Source organism: Staurois parvus, unplaced genomic scaffold, assembly GCF_062004578.1.
Source record: "Staurois parvus isolate SC_StPar_1 unplaced genomic scaffold, SC_StPar_1.0 ptg000355l, whole genome shotgun sequence".
NCBI classification, from domain to species: domain Eukaryota; kingdom Metazoa; phylum Chordata; class Amphibia; order Anura; family Ranidae; genus Staurois; species Staurois parvus.
In genome coordinates, this window is record NW_028318151.1 from 911343 (window position 1) to 929551 (window position 18209).

General features: G+C 43.3%; 1 protein-coding gene across 2 annotated transcripts in view; it reads right to left on the bottom strand.

The window, feature by feature from the left end:
- MEGF10 (multiple EGF like domains 10) overlaps positions 1-18209 on the bottom strand; it is a 200294-nt gene that overhangs the window by 129552 nt on the left and 52533 nt on the right. For both annotated transcript variants that reach the window (XM_089684764.1, XM_089684765.1), the window contains exons 2-3: positions 10254-10388; positions 1107-1208 (exon numbers count right to left, since the gene is read on the bottom strand). In XM_089684764.1, coding sequence (XP_089540890.1) covers positions 1107-1208; positions 10254-10366 — 215 coding nt within the window. In that variant the 5' untranslated portion in view covers positions 10367-10388. The remainder of the gene's footprint in view (positions 1-1106; positions 1209-10253; positions 10389-18209) is intronic.

The following is an 18209-nucleotide window of genomic DNA, read 5'->3' on the forward strand; positions in this document are numbered from 1 at the left end:
AGGCAGGTGGGAGGAAATGCTGTAAAGTAAGAATGCTTTCAAAAATATATTGTAATTGTTTATTTTTATCAATTTACGAAATGAAAAGTGAGCAATCAGAAGAAGAATCTAAATCAAATCCAGATCTTCTGTGTCTACTCTTTGGCTTCAGACCAGCATCAGTTCTTCTAGGTACACACAGTACTTGTGCACACAGTTTTTGAAAAGGAACTCGACAGGAGGTTGTTCCAAATATCTTGGAAAACCAATCACATATCTTCTGTGGATGTAGGCTGCTTCACATCCTTCTGTCTCTTCATGTAATCCCTGGGACTCCTTCTCCTCATTGGCTGAGACAGAATCAGGAGCCATTGGCTCCCACTGAGCCAATGAGAAAAGAGAGGGGGCGGGGCTGAGCCGTGGCTCTATGTGTGAATGGATATACGGAGCAGCGGGTGCCCCCATAGCAAGCTGCTTGCTGTGGGGGCACCTCACAGGAGGGAGGGGCCAGAAGCGCCGTGGGGGGGGGCAAGAAAAGGAGGATCTGGGCTGCTCTGTGCAAAACCACTGCACACAGCAGGTAAGTATAGACATGTTTGTTATTTAAGAAAAAAAAACATTCAAGCCTTTAGAACCACTTTAAAGTTGCAAATATCTGTTCCTAAAATATCTAGGACCTTCAACACATATCTTCTGTGGATGTAGGCTGCCTCACATCCTTTTGTCTCTTCATGTAATCCCAGACAGACTCCATGATACTGAGATAAGTGCTCTATGGGGGCCAAATTCTCACTTCCAGGATTCTTTTACTCTGAAGAGAGTTGTTAATGACAATCAAAAAATGCTTTGCATTCATTCAGAAAATGCAAAGTGTTTTTCGAAGCGTACCAATGCCGAGCTGCCAACCTGTGTTCACAATGCAGCAGAACTGCAGTATAATGGTGTCTATTTCAGCGATTTCTAGATTCCAGGGTCATCAGGCAGGTATGTTATATACACAATTACATTGGTCCAAGCTGGAAAATATACCATGCCTGGAATTATTATTTAAGATTGTCACAGCAATATAGTGTTTATAAATTTTTAATCTGAATTATTGGTGACTGCTGGAAACAGACAATACATACCTGTGCCTTGTGCATTTGAACCAGTTTAGTATATCTGTGCAGCTGGTATAGTAGACTTGGTCAAATGGATGTGCGTAGGATTCCTGAACAGTAACAGAGTAGCTGAAAAGACACACAATAGTAATATTACCATGTCAGCTGATATTTTAAAGAGACAATATTATCACTTTTTCATAAAAGTAAGTAACTAGAAAAAAAGTTTGGAAGGTTCCTTGGCTCTTAATCCTTCTATTTAAAATACAGGCACTGATCGGGGACGATAGCACAGTTAGGGGTATTTAAAATTGTGTTTATCAGTTAGAGAGGAACAGAGAAGTATGCAGAAGGAGGAGATTTATTGGTGTTACTGCAACAACTATTTACTATAAATTGACATTGAACTTTCTTTCATTAGGGTACACAGGTAGTAGACTGTTATTGCAGCATCCAGCGGTGCTAAACATATTCTAGAAGTCCCCAAAACCTGGGGTGTTTCCAACTTTAGCTAGGATTTCCATGATTTAGCCTTCCTAAGTCAAAAGCCGGTTTGCTGGCCAACGAATGTGATGAGTTGTCACGCTGACCAATAGTGTGGCTCACAAGGTGCCAGGAAGTGAACCAAAGTGTCAACTTTCTAGCTATATTTGTTATTAGTCTTTGGGGCTCCCAGGGCCAGGCTCCCAGAGAGTACCCCACTGACAGTCTGCTGTCATTTTAACTTATTATTAATGTGTGTGTACAGACAAAACAGAACCCCTGTCAGGTTTCTATTGCTGCCTGTTTCTTTCCTTGGTAGACTAACCCTCTGACCATATTGACCAGAAAGTGGTGGGAAATCCAAAATGTTACAGCTGTTCCTCAAAAAGAGTTGAGGGTAAATCTTCCTTTGGAGACACTTGTTTTGATGACAGCTGTCTAGGGTAGAATTCTCACAGCTTTCCTGTCCCTTCCTTTTGGGTCTCTGGGCCAGGAAGTGAAGAGAAATCTCCTCTATGGGACACAAACAGCAAAAATAAAGTGAAAAACAAGAAAAGAATACAGGGGATAAATAGGCACTCTATTATCTATGCAAAAATGTTTTATTCAAAAATATGTAGTACTATTTGCCCATATGGTTTTTCCCTACCTGCCCCAAAACATGCAATTAAAACGATTATTATATTAATAAATATGAAGTATTGTCTGATTTAATTGCATGTTTTGGAGAGGGTAGGAAAACATATGGGCAAAGAGTACTACATATTTAGGAATACAATTATTTTTGTATAGTTAATAGAGTGCATATTTATCCTCCGTATTCTTTTTTGTTTTTGGAGTTAGGTTATTTTTGTAGGGGAGACAAACTCACTATAGTTGATGGTTGTGAAAGTGGGGAAGTGGCAAATGCATTATATTAATGTTTTTGTTGAAAAAATAAAGTGACAGGGATTTTATCTACTCTATCTACAGTACTTAAAACAAAAGTTTGGGCTATACAAAGCCCATAGGTGTAGATGCTTTTTAAGCAAGGGAGAAGGAAAACAATTGAATAGTTATGTCATTTTACACTATACCCATAATTACACATAATAATCATAACCAAAGAAAACAAAATCTTAAATTTAAAGTATAAAAAATTATTTACAAAACATGTAAAAATATACTGTACATGAGAAAATGAATGACAGCTCAGAAGTGCATTTATTATTTGTGAAAATTCTTTCCTAGGTTGTTTTAAATGTCCTTTATTGATATGAAGGAATCAAAATGAGGGCAAAAACAATGCAAAAGAATGTTATCATATTCCTACCTACACAGATCATATATGGTACTAAATTGAAAGTGACTGTAAGTACTAAATGACAACCACTAACAAATAAGGTTTAGAATTTCTTATATGAAGTGATCATATAAGCAGAATGATCAGCCAGATGAATAGGTGAGACCCTAGAGTGGAAGGAGGACAACTGGTGCCTCTTCGGTGACTCTTCTCACACATGCTTATGTTTACAGACATTTTCACACACATCACCCCTTGAGAAATAGCAGAACAGATGGGACGTAAGATAATAAATTACAATTATTTTTACCTCTATGATGAAAATGCAACAGTATTTAGTGATGTGTGAGAAATATGCTATGTAAGAGCTAACTAAAAAAGTTACTACACCCACACACACATACAGTTGTGTTCAAAATAATAGCAGTGTGTTGAAAAAAGTGAATAAAGCTCAAAATCCTTCTAATAGCTTTTATTTCCATACACACAAATGCATTGGGAACACTACACATTCTATTCCAAATCAAAACATGAAGAAAAATATATCAAATTTGTGTTGTTCCTCTAAAAAAATTGAAGAAAAGTGAATATTAGACTGTTCAAAAAAATAGCAGTGTTTGTATTCTTCTTTACAAACTCAAACATTCACTATATAAACTGAAAAATGTTTGAAGATTTTGCTTTCCTTTGAATCACTTAATTAATATTTAGTTGTATAAGCACTGTTTCTGAGAACTGCTGTACATCTGTGTTGCATGGAGTCAACCAACTTCTGGCACCTGTGAACAGGTATTCCAGCCCAGGATGATTAGGCTACATTCCACAGTTCTTCTCTATTTCTTGGTTTTGCCCCAGAAACTGCATTTTTGATCTCACCCCACACGTTTTCTATTGGATTAAGATCCGGGGATTGGGCTGGCCACTCCATAACGTCAATCTTGTTGGTCTGGAACCAAGATGTTGCACGTTTACTGGTGTGTTTGGGGTCATTGTCTTGTTGGAACACCCATTTCAAGGGCATTTCCTCTTCAACATAAGGCAGCATGACCTCTTCAAGTATTCTGATGAATTCAAACTGATCCATGATCCCTGGTATGCGATAAATAAATAGGCCCAACACCATAGTATGAGAAACATCCCTATATCATGATGCTTGCGCAACCATGTTTCACTGTCTTCACAGTGTACTGTGGCTTGAATTCAGTGTTTGGGGGTCGTCTGACAAACTGTCTCCGGCCACTAGACCCAAAAAGAACAATCTTACTTTCATCAGTCCACAAAATGTTGCGCCATAGTAGTTTGGGGTGTCGCATGCCACAGGGGGTACATGGCAGATCAGGCATATATGGTAAGAAGAGATTAATGTGGATGGATCAGACAAGTATGTGAGCAAAGGCAGGCCGTAAATGTGTTTTTAAATGTGGTGAATCTTGCGCCATAGTGCGTTTGTATGGCTCTGCTATGCAGGAGCTGACAGGGGAAAGATCTGGGAAACGGTGATTGACAGCCGAGGACGCAAATGGTGGCACGGGTAGGGCGCACGCATGCGCCCCTACCTGGAACTTCAAAATCACATATATATACCTAATTTTACGCACTTGTGCCGCCCCGTAGCAGTATTTTTGCTATAGGGCAGTGCAGAACTAGTTAAAGTGATTGTAAACCTCTAACATGAAATATGAACAAAGCATAACCCTCTGTAGTGTGTACTTGTCTCAGTTAAGAGCACTAAGTGTCATTTATGTCTGCTGCCTTGTTCCTCTGCTATCAGCATGAGTCACTTGTGGCGAGTTTTCCTGAAACCAAGAGACAAAAAGGTGGCAGGGAAAGGAGCTCCAGCACACAGCCTGTGATTGACAGTCTCAGCTCTGTTCTTGTGTGCTGTGTAAATGGAGGTGTGTTCCTTCCCTCCAATCAGCTCTCAGAGTTCTCCTCACTGAGCTGTGGAGTGTGTGATTTCAGCTCTCTGCCCCCTGGTTTCTGAAAGCTCAAACTGTATAAATTCTGCACTTTGAATGGCTGTAGATAAGAAAATACTACAGATAAACTTATGTAGGAAGATTTGTTTCATCTCAATGTATCACCTGAGGCCAGCCACTTCACTGGGTACATGTAAGGGCTTACAACCACTTTAAACTGTTACTAAATTGAGGACCCTGCAATCACTATATCTGGTCTCCCATAGTACACAGAACACGGAGATGCATTTATTTTAGTAAATATAAACTGCTAAATATCTTTTCTCATTAGTAGTATACAGTAGTCTTGTGACTTCTATTAGTGTCCAGCAGAGCACTGGTTAAAGCTCGTAGGAGTTTTCATTCTGCTCTGACTGTCCTATAAGACTGCATAACCCTTGACCCTCTGTCTGGACAGTGCTGATTGGCCCTGTGCTGATCACATGCACCCTCCCAAGAAAAAAAAAACTCTCTAGTAATACACAATAAACTGAGCATGTGCTCTGTTCTATCAGCAGATGGACTGGGGACAGTAAAAGAAGGGGGGGATCAGAGAAGTCAGGATCAAATAGCGTTTTTACACAATGCAGAGGATTAACCCCTTAGGTTCCACAGTGAGTATAACAGCACGCTTTTACAGTATATACAGACTGATTTTACTGTTGTGGGTTTAGTAACACTTTAAGTACCAGTTTGGCCCAGGTAGTAAGGATTGTCCTGTGAATCGTCCTCTTTCCCACCAAACTAGTATGCTAATATATAGTGGTATATACAGCTGATGTATATGTCCGATTTGGAGCACACCATCCAACACAGGCTTCTTGGATCAAGTTCTCCTTTTAATAATTAAAATAATAATAATCAAAGAATATTTCAAAGAAGAATATTATTTGCATTTAATGAAATGCTTTATGCTTGTTTATGTTTCCGTTTGAAAGCAGCGCATGTCGGGCCAAATTTTACTTTCACTTTCAATTTGTCATTAGATTCTTTTCCTCTGAAATGATTGGCATTAAGGTGTCCTTTTATGAAACTGAAATCAGCAGCGATCCTGAGGATTGTTGCTGATCTCCGATCATTAGTGGTTTAGGAAACAGAGATGATCAGCGGAGAACATGTTCTCCGCTGATCATCTCAGCACACAGAGAATCTGTCAGAAACGGCCAGTGTATGAAGGAGCGATGTCAGCCCTTCACTGGCGATCTGTGTGAAAATTCTCCCTCCAGATTCTCCAGTCCAGAGGTGGAGAATCAGGGGAACCGCAAACAAAGTCACCGCTCTTTAGTAAACTGTTTGATCTTACTGTAATCTCGCGAGATTACAGTAACAGCAGCCGTTTTCTAGAGTTCTAAGCGTTTGTAGATCGTTTCTCTCCTCATTAGGAGAAGCAATCCACACCGCTTCATAAACAGGCATTCAGAGGAGAACTGTCTCCTGCCAAAGAACTGAGCAGCAGTCATTTACCGCTGCATGATAAAAAGACACCAAAATAAGTCATTTTGCTTAAAAAAATCTAAATGATTCTTTTAGTGAAATTGACAGGATGAGGTTTGCTTCTGCTTTTTCCAGAAAAATATGACCCTTTTATGGGGTGAAAAAACCTTACCAGGAGGCATTTCTCTAATTGTACGCTTCCACAAACGTATCTAAGTTTAGCAATCCTTTACCACAGAATCCAATGCTATTTCCATGTTGGCTTCCTACTGGGCACATCGGTGGGCCTAGCATGCTCTGGACCTGCCAACCTCCTGTCTCGATGTTTAAACCAGTGCACTTGCATGCACACTGGAACATATTCAGCACACAGCAAAAACAAACTCATGAAAGAAACAGAGCAAAAACACATTTTGTTCTTGAGACTTTTTTTGGGAAGAATCAATACACCTGTCACACCTCTGACATGAGGTGATACGAAGCTGTACACAAGAAGGAGTTACATGTGAGTGGGCAACCTTAATTATATTTGATTAAATAAAACGGATTACACTATGTTAGCTTTTTGTGTCTATCTATGATCCGGGGAGAATATTACTATACTGCATGGAGGCTTGGAATAAGGAGCGTTTTTTACCTTGAGGGGAGCCTGTGATGAATCTGCCCTTATCAGGATTGCTGTGATCTTTTGAGCGAGCTGACCCTGTAGGGTCGAGTATATGAGGTGAGGGGCCACTTAGGCCACTGGAGGATTGAACACAAATCTTACACAGTCACTTGCATGATCATCGTATGGAAGCACTCTCATCAGATTGTATATAGTGTATATATATGCACTGTGTGTGGACTGTATTTTTAAGTTTATATTAAGTGTTGAGAGTCACTGGGAAAATTTTTTTGAATCACGATTGGAGCATTTATCACTTGCACTTGCTATATTCCCTTAGTGGGAAGTCACGTGTTGCACAATTTTTGTGTGTTATCCCCTTTATCTGAGCATTTCTAAGGGGATTGAGTGTGTCACTACACTGTTTATTATTATTATTTTCAGATATATTGTATATTTATTTAGCGCTGCACTTTTTGTGTATTAATTAATACACCTGTCAAGTTTTTCCTGCTATGATCTCACTGGGGAGATTTAACCTCCTGTGTTGTCAGGACATGAGTGGCACTGGGGGGAAAACCAGTAATAATAAGCTGAATGAGCCTCTAATCTTTCACCATTTTATTTAATTTAATTTTAATATTACCGACTCATTTCAAGAAATGCCCGCAGCGATAAAAGAAGAAAAGAATTAGCGCAGGGAAGGCATGACTAGGCCCAGAGTGGGAAGCAAGACGTGTAAAGGTTAATGTTAGTATTAGGGTTGGTAAAGGATAGCTGGGGGATCTGGTTGGTAGAGGAAAGTGTAGGTGGGGTCTTCTGCACTTTAGGGTGGGGTGTCCTGGGGAGGGGCGTCAGTGGGAGCTGGACGTGGGAGAGAGAGCTTCCCTCTCGCCCTCCACCAGGGTGACCTTCCCTGAGGGCCTCGGTTTAGGGACAGTGGCAGCTGTCAGGGAGGGACTTTTGGCCCAGCTGTGGCTTACAGGGGCTGTACTGGCTGCGGAGCCGGGTCTCTGCCTCACTGCGGGACCCGAGCTTGTCACCAGCGGCAGGGGGGCAGGAGCGCCCATGTGCTCAGAGGTTTAGGCCTCCGGAGCACTTTAGCCCGCCCCCCCCCCACAGAGCTCAGGACCAGAACGGGAGCCCCACTCTGGACCCTCCGGCCCCGCTGGCAGGGCGCTCTCCTGCCTCTGCCTGCGGGGAGGCCGGGAGGAATCCTCGGGGGAGCTCGAGGGGCGGGGTCACACGGGGAAGAAGACCCTCCCCCCACCCACGGTGCAGAGATTGGGATGGTAATGGCTCCTCCACTGACAAGGAACCTGTCAGGGAGGGTGCCTGGCGTGGGAGGTGACCTGCGGCGGCTGCCGGGCTGTCTCCTGCTGCAGCCGGCGGGCCCCCTGAGAGGCTTGGAGCTGTGGCTCAAAAAAAAAACAAAAAAAACAGGTACAGCGCTAGGCAGAGGGCTGGCAAGTGCCCAGGGTCGTCAGGGAGCGTGGCTGGTGCTGGGAGGCAGGAGCGGCACAGACCTGCGGGACCCGTGGCTCCTGGGACTGGGAGGCCATCCAGTCATCGAGAGGAGGAGGACCGATCGGAGGGCGAGCTGTCAGAACCCGATACGGGGGCGACAGCTGGCCGCTCGGCGCCGGTGGATTTTTGGACGCGCGGCTGCTGGGACGTCTCCTGGGCAGCCTGGTGAGTTACCGGTTTTTGGGTATGCTCTCTTCTTTTCCTCTGCTCTCCGTGACCTGTTGGGGGGCGGGCTTCTGCGGTGTCGGCGGGCGGCGTCATCTCGTTGGGTATTGGTGCGGGTGTCTGCGATTTGTGGTCCGGCTGGGGACTTGTTGCGGCTCTTTGCGCAGGGCGGTAGTGGGGGCGCTGGGCCTGCTTCTGTGTGGTTTCCGCCTGCTGGTGGGGATGTTTGCGGGGGCCTAGGGCAGGATAGTGGGGACGCGCAGAGCCTGGTGTTTTCTTATTCTCCGGGTTCAGGGTCAGGGGTGGTTACGGCAGTGACCAGTGCTCTGGGCTCGGCGGCCCCATCCACGGTTTTGGGTGAGGGTGCGGGGGGTGCCAGGGCCGGGCGGCTTCACAGTGTACGTGTGGTTCGAGGGCCCGTTGGTGCGCACTTACATTCGGATGTACAAGAGAAGATGGGGTGAGGTGTGTAAGGGATTGGTATGGAAGTTTAATGGTGGTGTAGTGGGGTCTGGATGAACCTATCTCGGGTGCACTAGTCATGACTTGACAGCACCATTATATTCATTCCGGTGTACAAAGTATAACAACCACATGCAGAATCCTCTACACTACCATTAGTACTGGACAACTGGACCAGATCAGATAAGGGTCCTGTCACTGGGTTTGTGTATACTGTATAATACTGGAGATAGTTGTGTACACAAACATCAAATATACAAGACTTTGAATATGTCACCCAGGAAACCTTATACAGTATGGATTGTAGTAGTATGTCCTGATGAAGTGGTTTCCGTGAAATGCCTTGACATAACAATATTGTATAAGGGCACTATATTTGCAATTTTTTGTGCATTTTATCACATTTGAGATGTTTTTTACCTCCATTTTATACAGCTGATGAAATAAATACTTTGTAGTTTTATATATTTGTGTGTCCATCTGTCATATACAATATATATAGTTTCCAGGGTGAACTATTCAAAGACCTGCACATATTTGGTATTATATTGGGAAGATGCGTTCAGGACATTATATACAGGCAGCACATTGGCTAATTGGTTATCACTACTGCCTGGCAGTATTAGGGTTGTTGGTCTGAATCCCAACCATGGCACCACCTTCCTGGAATTTTCATGTTCTCACTGTGCCAGCATAAGTTTCCCCCGGGTACTCCACTTTCTTCCCACACTCCAAAGACATGCTGGTAGGTTAACTGGATTCTGTCTAAACTGGCCCTAGTATGTGTAAGTATGAATGTGAGTTAGGGACCTTAGATTGTACACTCCTTGATGGTTAGGGACTGATGTGAATGTACATTATATATGTAAAGCGCTGGGTAAATTGACAGTGTTATATAAGTACCAGTAATAAATGGGTCAATTTTTAAATTCCACCTCCTCTTTGCAGCATTTTATTCTGTAGACCAACATTTCTGAACCCTGTCAACACAGAGGAACCCTGAAAATAACTTTCCAGTCTCAGGGAACCCCTGCTGAAAATGAATATATCTACAACTCATGATACATTAGTGTGATGGTCAGTGGGAAGAATGCTACTTCCACTTGTATTTATTGGAAAGAATTTCCCCCTTATAGATAGCTAAAAAGATCAATGCTGTTAGTGAGAACTTATCCCGAAACACAGAAACTGATCATTGCTCAAGGAACCCCTGGAGGAACCCTGGTTGAGAAACCCTGGTGTAGACAAACACTTACCTTTCCCAGTGACTGCACACATTGGGATCCTCAAGATTCAGTGACAATGACATTCCAAACCATCGGCAGAGAATAAATGGAAACAGGCCGAAGCAATGTGATAACTGCACCATTTTTCCAGCATCAAGCAACCGGCTGAAAAAAAAATGTGTTCTCCATTACAACATAACTATAAAAACATAATACTCTTCCATTCATTATGAGTGTCATAATTCTACTGTACAATATTTATGGCATGCTACAAATAGTCACCTGTGAGAATATAAGGATACTACAGAATCCACCATCTGGTAATAATGAGGTATGAAGATTCACACACAGCTAAGACATAAGGGATCTCACACTCTCACGCTAGCAGTGTTGCCTTCTGCTGTGAACTCACTTAGTGACTAGACCACACAAAAACTGTCACCACATATAAAATGTTACCTTTATGAAAATGATCGCACACATACAACTCAATCAAAACAAAACTACACTTTATCAAGACTCCACATAAACACATACTGAACATGAGCCTTGCTGCATAGTTTACATACAGTGACCATAATTATAACTTTTAAAGGGGTCGAAATATGTAACTCAAATTTTGTTTGCATCTTTTTACTCGTTGCAGCTTCCTTTTACCAAGGAGTGACCAGAGGGATGAAAAATTAGTTGATTTCAGCTTTAAACAGCCAATAGATTGGCTGGGAAACTGCTATTTTCCCCAACCGGCAGTGACGTCATTGAATGTCCTCATTGTTCAGAAACTAATCTAGACATTGAAATGAATGGGCTGCCCTATGCACAATTCATGGAAATGAGTGCAAATCGCACTTTGAAAATCAAAAGCGAAAAAGCATGTTTCTGCAATAGGATGTCTGAACAGGGTCCTAACACAGAAGTAAACCCTCCTATTCTTTACAGCCAAGGGAGCTGTCATCTTAGGCTTTGTTTGATCTGCTTTGCCATTGTGCTGCACATGATCTGTTATGACACCAGCCATTTGATGGCTTGACAGTTTGGTTGAGAGAACGAGCAACTTTGACAGTTAACACTCATGGCATTCTTTGAATGTAACAGTTTTGAAAATCAGTGAGGCTACATTCACACTAGTGCAGCTGCGACTTGCTCTAATTTTCAGTGTGATTTTGTAGTGCAACATTATTGCATTTTGATGCATTTTTTAAATGTTTTTCATGCTGCTGCATTTTTTTTGTAAGGGAAGGAGACACAATACACAGAAGCTAGTTGTTAGGGAGTCGACACCCGCCTGCATCCTAACAACCAGCGACTTATGTCTGCTATCAGCCTGTCATAAAAATACGGACTATGGTATAGATTTTGAGGGGAATCCCACGCCTGAAAAACAACAAAGAAAATTGTCATGAGGTCCTCCCCAAAATCCATACCAGTATGCAGGAGAGGGGGGCAAACGTCCATTACACCCCCCCCCACCCCCAAAACAGCAATATTAGGCCACATGCCCTCAATATGGAGGGGTTGCTTTGCTACCTTTTTCCCATGTTGATGAGAATAAGGTCATCTTCCCCACTGCCCTGGCCCAATGGTTGTGGGAGTCTGCAGACAGGGGGCCTATCAGAATCTTGAAGTCCCCTTTAACAATAATGGGGTCCCCAAATATCAACCCTCTGCATGTCAATAAGTACTCATTCACAAAAAAGTAAGTGGTGAATAGAAACACAAACACAGTTTTTGATTGTGTAAAATTTTTGAAAAGTCCAACATTGTACATCTATTATCAATCCCATCGTCCAGATCTACAACAATCAAGATGAATAACAGCCTTTAACGCACATAAAAAAAAAACTAAGTTGACTGCCATATGACCAATCCCATCGATTGCCTTGCACCAAATGGCATCCCCAGTTCTTCTCGCCACTTAAGTAAACAAAGGGCCAGGGTCAGCTGGTGACATAACTGACCCTACGGCTGTGCTCAAAAGTTTGCATACCCTGGCAGAAATCATGAACTTTTGGCATTGATATTGAGAATATGACTGGGAAATTAATCTTTAAAATCCATTTTAACCTGTGTGTATCACCTTGCATGTCTGTACCAAGGCCTAACATTCCAGGGTATATAAACTTTTGATCAAGGCCATTTGGTTGATTTTATTTGTCATTATGATTTAAAAAGGAGCCAAACAACTATGTGATAAATAAATGGCTTCATATGAACACTATCCTTTAATAAAAGACAGTGTTTTTGGCATGATCAGTCATATTTTCAAAATGAATGCCAAAATTTCATGATTTCTGTCAGGATATGCAAACTTTTGAGCACAACTGTATATGGACATGTTCATATATGGTTAGTGACATCACCATGTGCCCCCTTACTCATTCATTTGGTGGGAGGTGGTATCTGGGGGCCCCCTTATTAGTTAAGGGGGTTTCTAGATCCCAATAAGTCCCTCGCCAGTGGAACCCTAGAAGGTTGTGAGGAAGAGGCCCTTGTCTGGGGGAAGTCCTCTCCATGTTGATGGCATGTAGTTCAGGAGGATGGCATGGTATGGTTCAGGAGGGAGTACAAGCTCCCCCCCCCCATCCTTCCTGGCCTGCCAGGCTGCATTCTCGGATAGGAGTATGGCATGTATTTTGGGGGACTTCATGCCATTTATTTTTTTTGTTCTCTTGGCATGGGGTCCCCTTTAAAATTCATACCAGACCCAAAGGGCCTGGTAAGGATTGTGGGGAGACCCAATATGTGTTTTTATTTTTATGACAAGCTCCTTTACTTACATTTTGCTGTCAGCTGTGAACCATAGTGCAGGCTCCCAACAATCAACACAAATGTTGGCAAAAAGCACCAGAAACACATGTGCATGCGTTTTTTGCTGGGTTTCCTTTGAAGTCTATGGGGCCAAAATCGTGCAGCAACCACACCAACAAAGAACTGGCACCTTTTCCAAAAATGTGCCATGTTATGTCACATTGATGTGAACAGGCACCAGAGAATAAGACAGAGAGAATAAAGTGATTTCCACTGTCATGCGGTTCTGTGGGATACAAGTTTTATAGGAAATCACACTAGTGTAAACCAGGCCTTAAATTGATGGGTTTAGTTTCATTTAAAGAAGAATCAAGATTTCTGATGTTGAGCTTGGTGGCCAAGGTAAAGCCAAAGCTTGAGAAAATATGATTCCAATGTATCTTTCCATCATACTGAGCTACACATATCATTAATTTAAAATTTAGCATATTATAAAGACACCAAGTTTGTAAATCATCAAAAAGTTAAGTTAACTGTTTGTGTTTTTGTTTAAGTGGAATTTTGTTTTGGAAAATGCCAAATCACGCATTCTTTTCCAGGCTACAGAAACTTCTAGGAGCCCATTCACCCAGCGGTTGCATGGTAAAGTACAGTTATTTTCTTTGGAACCTTATTAAACATGACAGTACATTCAACTCTATGTACAGTAGTGCATTGAAATGAGTTCTACTGTGTTGGAATACCCTGTCTACTAATTTTTCCAGCCAACACCAAGGAAGTGTGTTGGTATGAACTGAAACAGTAAGACAAAAGGTAAATGTCCCTGTCTATGTGCTGGGACTGTATTGGACAATGCTACCCAACACCGCCCAGTGGAGCTACAGAGGGTCAAACTTTGTATCATTTAATCCAGCAGTAGGTACAGTATTTACCTTTCCCTCTCTCCCCTACCACTCTGGTCAGCGCCAAGCGCTAGCTGAAGGAACCAATGGTAGTTTGTGGTATGGAGGAGTATTTGACGCCTTAGGTCTCATTCACACAGGGCATTCGCTTTTCTCCTCTGAACTCCAGAAATGCTGGCAGGAGAAAAGCTGCTTAAAAAAAAAAGCCCAAAGCTGCAGATTGTGCACACGTTTAGGCGCATCAAGCGTTTGCGTGTTAATGGATTTAATTGGTTAAAATATTATTTATTATGGCCACTGTAAAGCATTAACATTCAAATGCACCTAAACACATCTAGAGTTTAGACATGGGTACGTGATGGCGCTTTCAGCGTTTTTTCTGCTCTTCAGCTCTTCTGAACGTGCTTTTGATTTTTTCAGTCTGTCAACGTTCCTCTTCTAATACACCTACAAACGCCTACGTGTGCATGGACACATAGGCTTACACAGAGGCGCTTTTACAGGCTGTAAAAAAAAACCTGCCAAAGACCTGTAAACGCTGCAATATTTTAAGCCCAGTGTGCAGAAGGAATTACATTTGACATGATTTGGCCAGTCAGTGTTTTCACTCATGAAGTCTATAACTGTATGTAAGCTTGGACTCCAGCAACCCGCAGCTTATACAGGATTTACCTTTCATTCCCAGGAGCTCTACAGAGTAGTGGGAGAACAAAGGAGAAGTATGTGTTGGTAGAGAGGGGAGCATTAACCACTTGCCCTCCAAAGGATTTACCCCCCTTCCTGACCAGGCCATCATTTGCAATGTGGCTGTGCGTTACTTTGACAGTTGCGCGGTCATGCAATGCTGCACCCATATGAAAGTTATGTCTTTTTTTCCCCACAATTAGAGCTTCTTTTGTTGGTATTTGATCGCCTCTGCATTTTTTAATTTTGTGCTATAAACAAAAAAAAAAAACAATTTTGAAAAAAAAACACAATATTTTTGACTTTTTTGCTATAAAATATATCCAGTAAAAAATTTAAAAAAATCACATTTCATCATAAATTTATACCAAAATGTATTCTGCTACATGGTTTTGCTTAAAAAAATCCTAATACTTGTAAAGTATTAGGTTTACGTGAAAGTTATAGCATCTACGAATAGTATATATACTGGACTTGTTTTTTTTATACTAGTAATGGCGGTGATCAGCGACTTATATCGGGACTGCAGCGGGCATTCTGACACTGTGGGGGGACTGACTAAATGCCACTGACATCCCCAGTGACACCAATACAGTGATCAGTGCTAATAATAAGCACAGACACAGTACTAATGGCACTGAGCAGGAAGGGGTTAACATCGGGGGCGATCAAAGGGTTAACTGTGTGCTGTGTTTTACTGTATGTGCTGTGTGTGTGTTTTACTATGTAAACATGCTACTGTGTCTTTCTCTGCTGTGCAAAGAAGTACACAGCAGCATGTTACTGCTGGCAGGAGAGAGATCTGTGTTGTTTACACACAGGTCTCTCCCCTGTCACTGTTCCTCGGCAATCGCCGGGTGCAGGCGGGGAATCTCCGACCGGGACCCAGTAATCAGCATCTGTAGCTGCCATTTGCTGCGCGGGTAGGGTGGCGCACATGCGCCTGCCCGGAAATGCAAAATCACATGGTTTTGTGCAGCCCTGCTGCCCTGTAGCAGTAGTTCTACTATAGGGCAGTAGGGAAGCGGTTAAAGTGAACCTGTTGCTTTCCCCTGCATTATTAAAGCAAAACTTCACTTGAAAAAAAAACTTCAGCCTCCCCCCCCCAAAAAAAATAAAAGTCAGCAGTTACAAATACTGTAGATGCAGACCTTTAATAAAAGGACACCTAACTCACCAGGACCAGTTCTTCGTTGGTCTTCGGCACTGCCATGTTTATTAAGGGAAGCCAGCTGTCACTCCTTGCGGCTTCACAGCCGGCTTCCCACTGTGCATGTGCAAGCCGTGCTGTGCTTTGTGAATAGTCCCACAGTCTTCTGGGACCTGTGATGTGTCCCAGAAGGCTGCAGGCAAGGGGGTGGGGGGAGTTTCCATCAGACTGCCTAGGCGATCCGGGTGGAAGTAACAGCAGTTATCTGTCCAAACTAGGTACCTGCTCTCCCCGAAAAAGAGTCCAAAAGTGGTAGAAGGGTGGGGGAGGGGAAGAGGCAAAAACGCATAACTTTCCCTACTGGGTGAAGTTCCACTTTAACTGTTTAATGTGGAAATCACTGTATTAGTGTACATGGTGCAGTTAGTTCATAGACATGAACCATTGTTTCACTTGTCTAGTTGAAATAACACAGTGAACTGTTTCATGACTCTGTTGTCTGTCATTAAGTTTACCACTAGATCTAAATTACAGATCATTCTGCATCACGCTGCCATTACACTACAAACAACTCAAATTAGAAACATTCTAGGATTTGTGTTCAGTCTGTTCACAGCCGTAGCATAGATCCTTTAGTGAAGCATCTGTTTATTATAATGAAATTCTGTTCTATGTCATCACAGTGATGGAACACTTAGCAGTATGTGAATTATCCATGCTGAAGATGGTTAGACACTTCAACATAAAGCGGAACTCCAGGCAAACAACTATCAATACATGCAGGGCTGTGGATAAGGGGGTACCACCAGTCCTCCTGTACGTGGCCCAGAACAGTAGGGGGGCCCAGGCAGCTGGGTGAATCAGATGTGGGCAGGGAGGGTGATCGGCACAGCAGGGGGGCGATTATTGGAACTGATCCCCTGTATGACTCTCTCTGCAGCAGCTGAAAGCTGGCTTCTTCTTCTCTCCCTCCCACTGGCTTTCAGCTGCTGCAGAGAGAGAGCCGTACAGGGGATCGGTTCCAGTAACTGCTTTCCTGTCGCACCTTACACCCTCTATGTGCACCATACATTTCCCCATGTTTCTCAGGCCCCCTCTGTGCCCCCACCCCCGTAGTGCTGTCAGCTATCCTCCCCTCCTTCCTACCAGCAGCTTCAAGCACACAATAGGATCCTTCAGGAAAGAGAGCGGCGGAAGGGTCCAGTAAATATGTCACATTTACCAGTCCCTTTCTTTCCTAAATGAACACAATGAGCGATTGCTACCAAACACTCACTGTGTTCATTTGTAGCCAAAACATAGAAAACCGTGTTTTCTTGGTGGGGAGAGGGGCCTGTTAGGTTGGCTGTATGGGACCCCATGTTTTCTAACAGAAGCCCTGAATACATGTGTAGTATTTACCCTGGCAAAGGATTTATAATTCAAAACACCCATGCCACAGTGAGGGACATTTACTAAAACTAGTGCACACAGGATCTGGGGCAGTTGTGCATAGTACCCAATCAGCTTCTAGGTTGTACTGTCAAAGCTTAAAGCGGAGCTCCACCCAAAAGGAGAAGTTCCACTTTAAGGACTGCTCCTCCGCTCCCCATTAAGGATTGGCACCTTTGGGGGGCAGGGGGGGGGGGAGCGGGTACCCAAATTTGACAGGTACCCGCTCCCACTTCCGGTCTGATCGCCTAGGAAGCGGAAGTTGTCCTCCCTCCCTCCCTGTAGTCTTTTGGGAAACGTGACAGATCCCAGAAGACTATGGGACCATTCATGAAGTGCAGCGATACTCACGCATGTGCAGTGGGTACCCAGGTGTGAAGCCGCAAGCTATCACAGCTGGGTGCCCACACTGAAGATGCCGGCCTCCTGGAATACAGGACGGATGGTGAAACGGGCTGCGGGGACACACCACGGGACTGAGGGACAGGTAAGTGGCTGTTTTTTAAAAGTCAGCAGCTACAGTTTTTGTAGCTGCTGACTTTTATTTTTTGACAGCGTGATGGAACTCCGCTTTAAAGTGGTTGTAAAGGAAAACATTAAAAAGAACAAAATAAATAACAAACATGTCTATACTTACCTGCTCTGTGCAACAGAATTGCACAAATCAGCCCCGATCATCCTCTTCTCGGGTCCCCCGCCAGCGCTCCTGGCTCCTCCCCTCTTGCTGGTGCCCCCAATAGGAAGCATGATTCCCATAGGGGTACTCGTGCAGGCTCATTCCATTGTCCATTTACACAGGTAGCAGGACTCGGTCGTGCCCCTTGCTTCCTTGTCACTGTAGTTGATTGACAGGAGCCAATGGCTCCTGCTGCTATCGATCTCCCCAGTGAGTAGGAACAAAGCCAGGAGAGCCGCAGCTCTCATGCACAGAGCTGGATTGTGATCGGTCTCAGGTAAGTATAAGGGGGGTCACACAGAAGGCTTTTTTACCTTAATGCATAGAATGCATTGGTCCTCAGGCACACGGGACGTTTTGATAACGCTGGTAACGTTAGCTGTGTAAAGTCACAT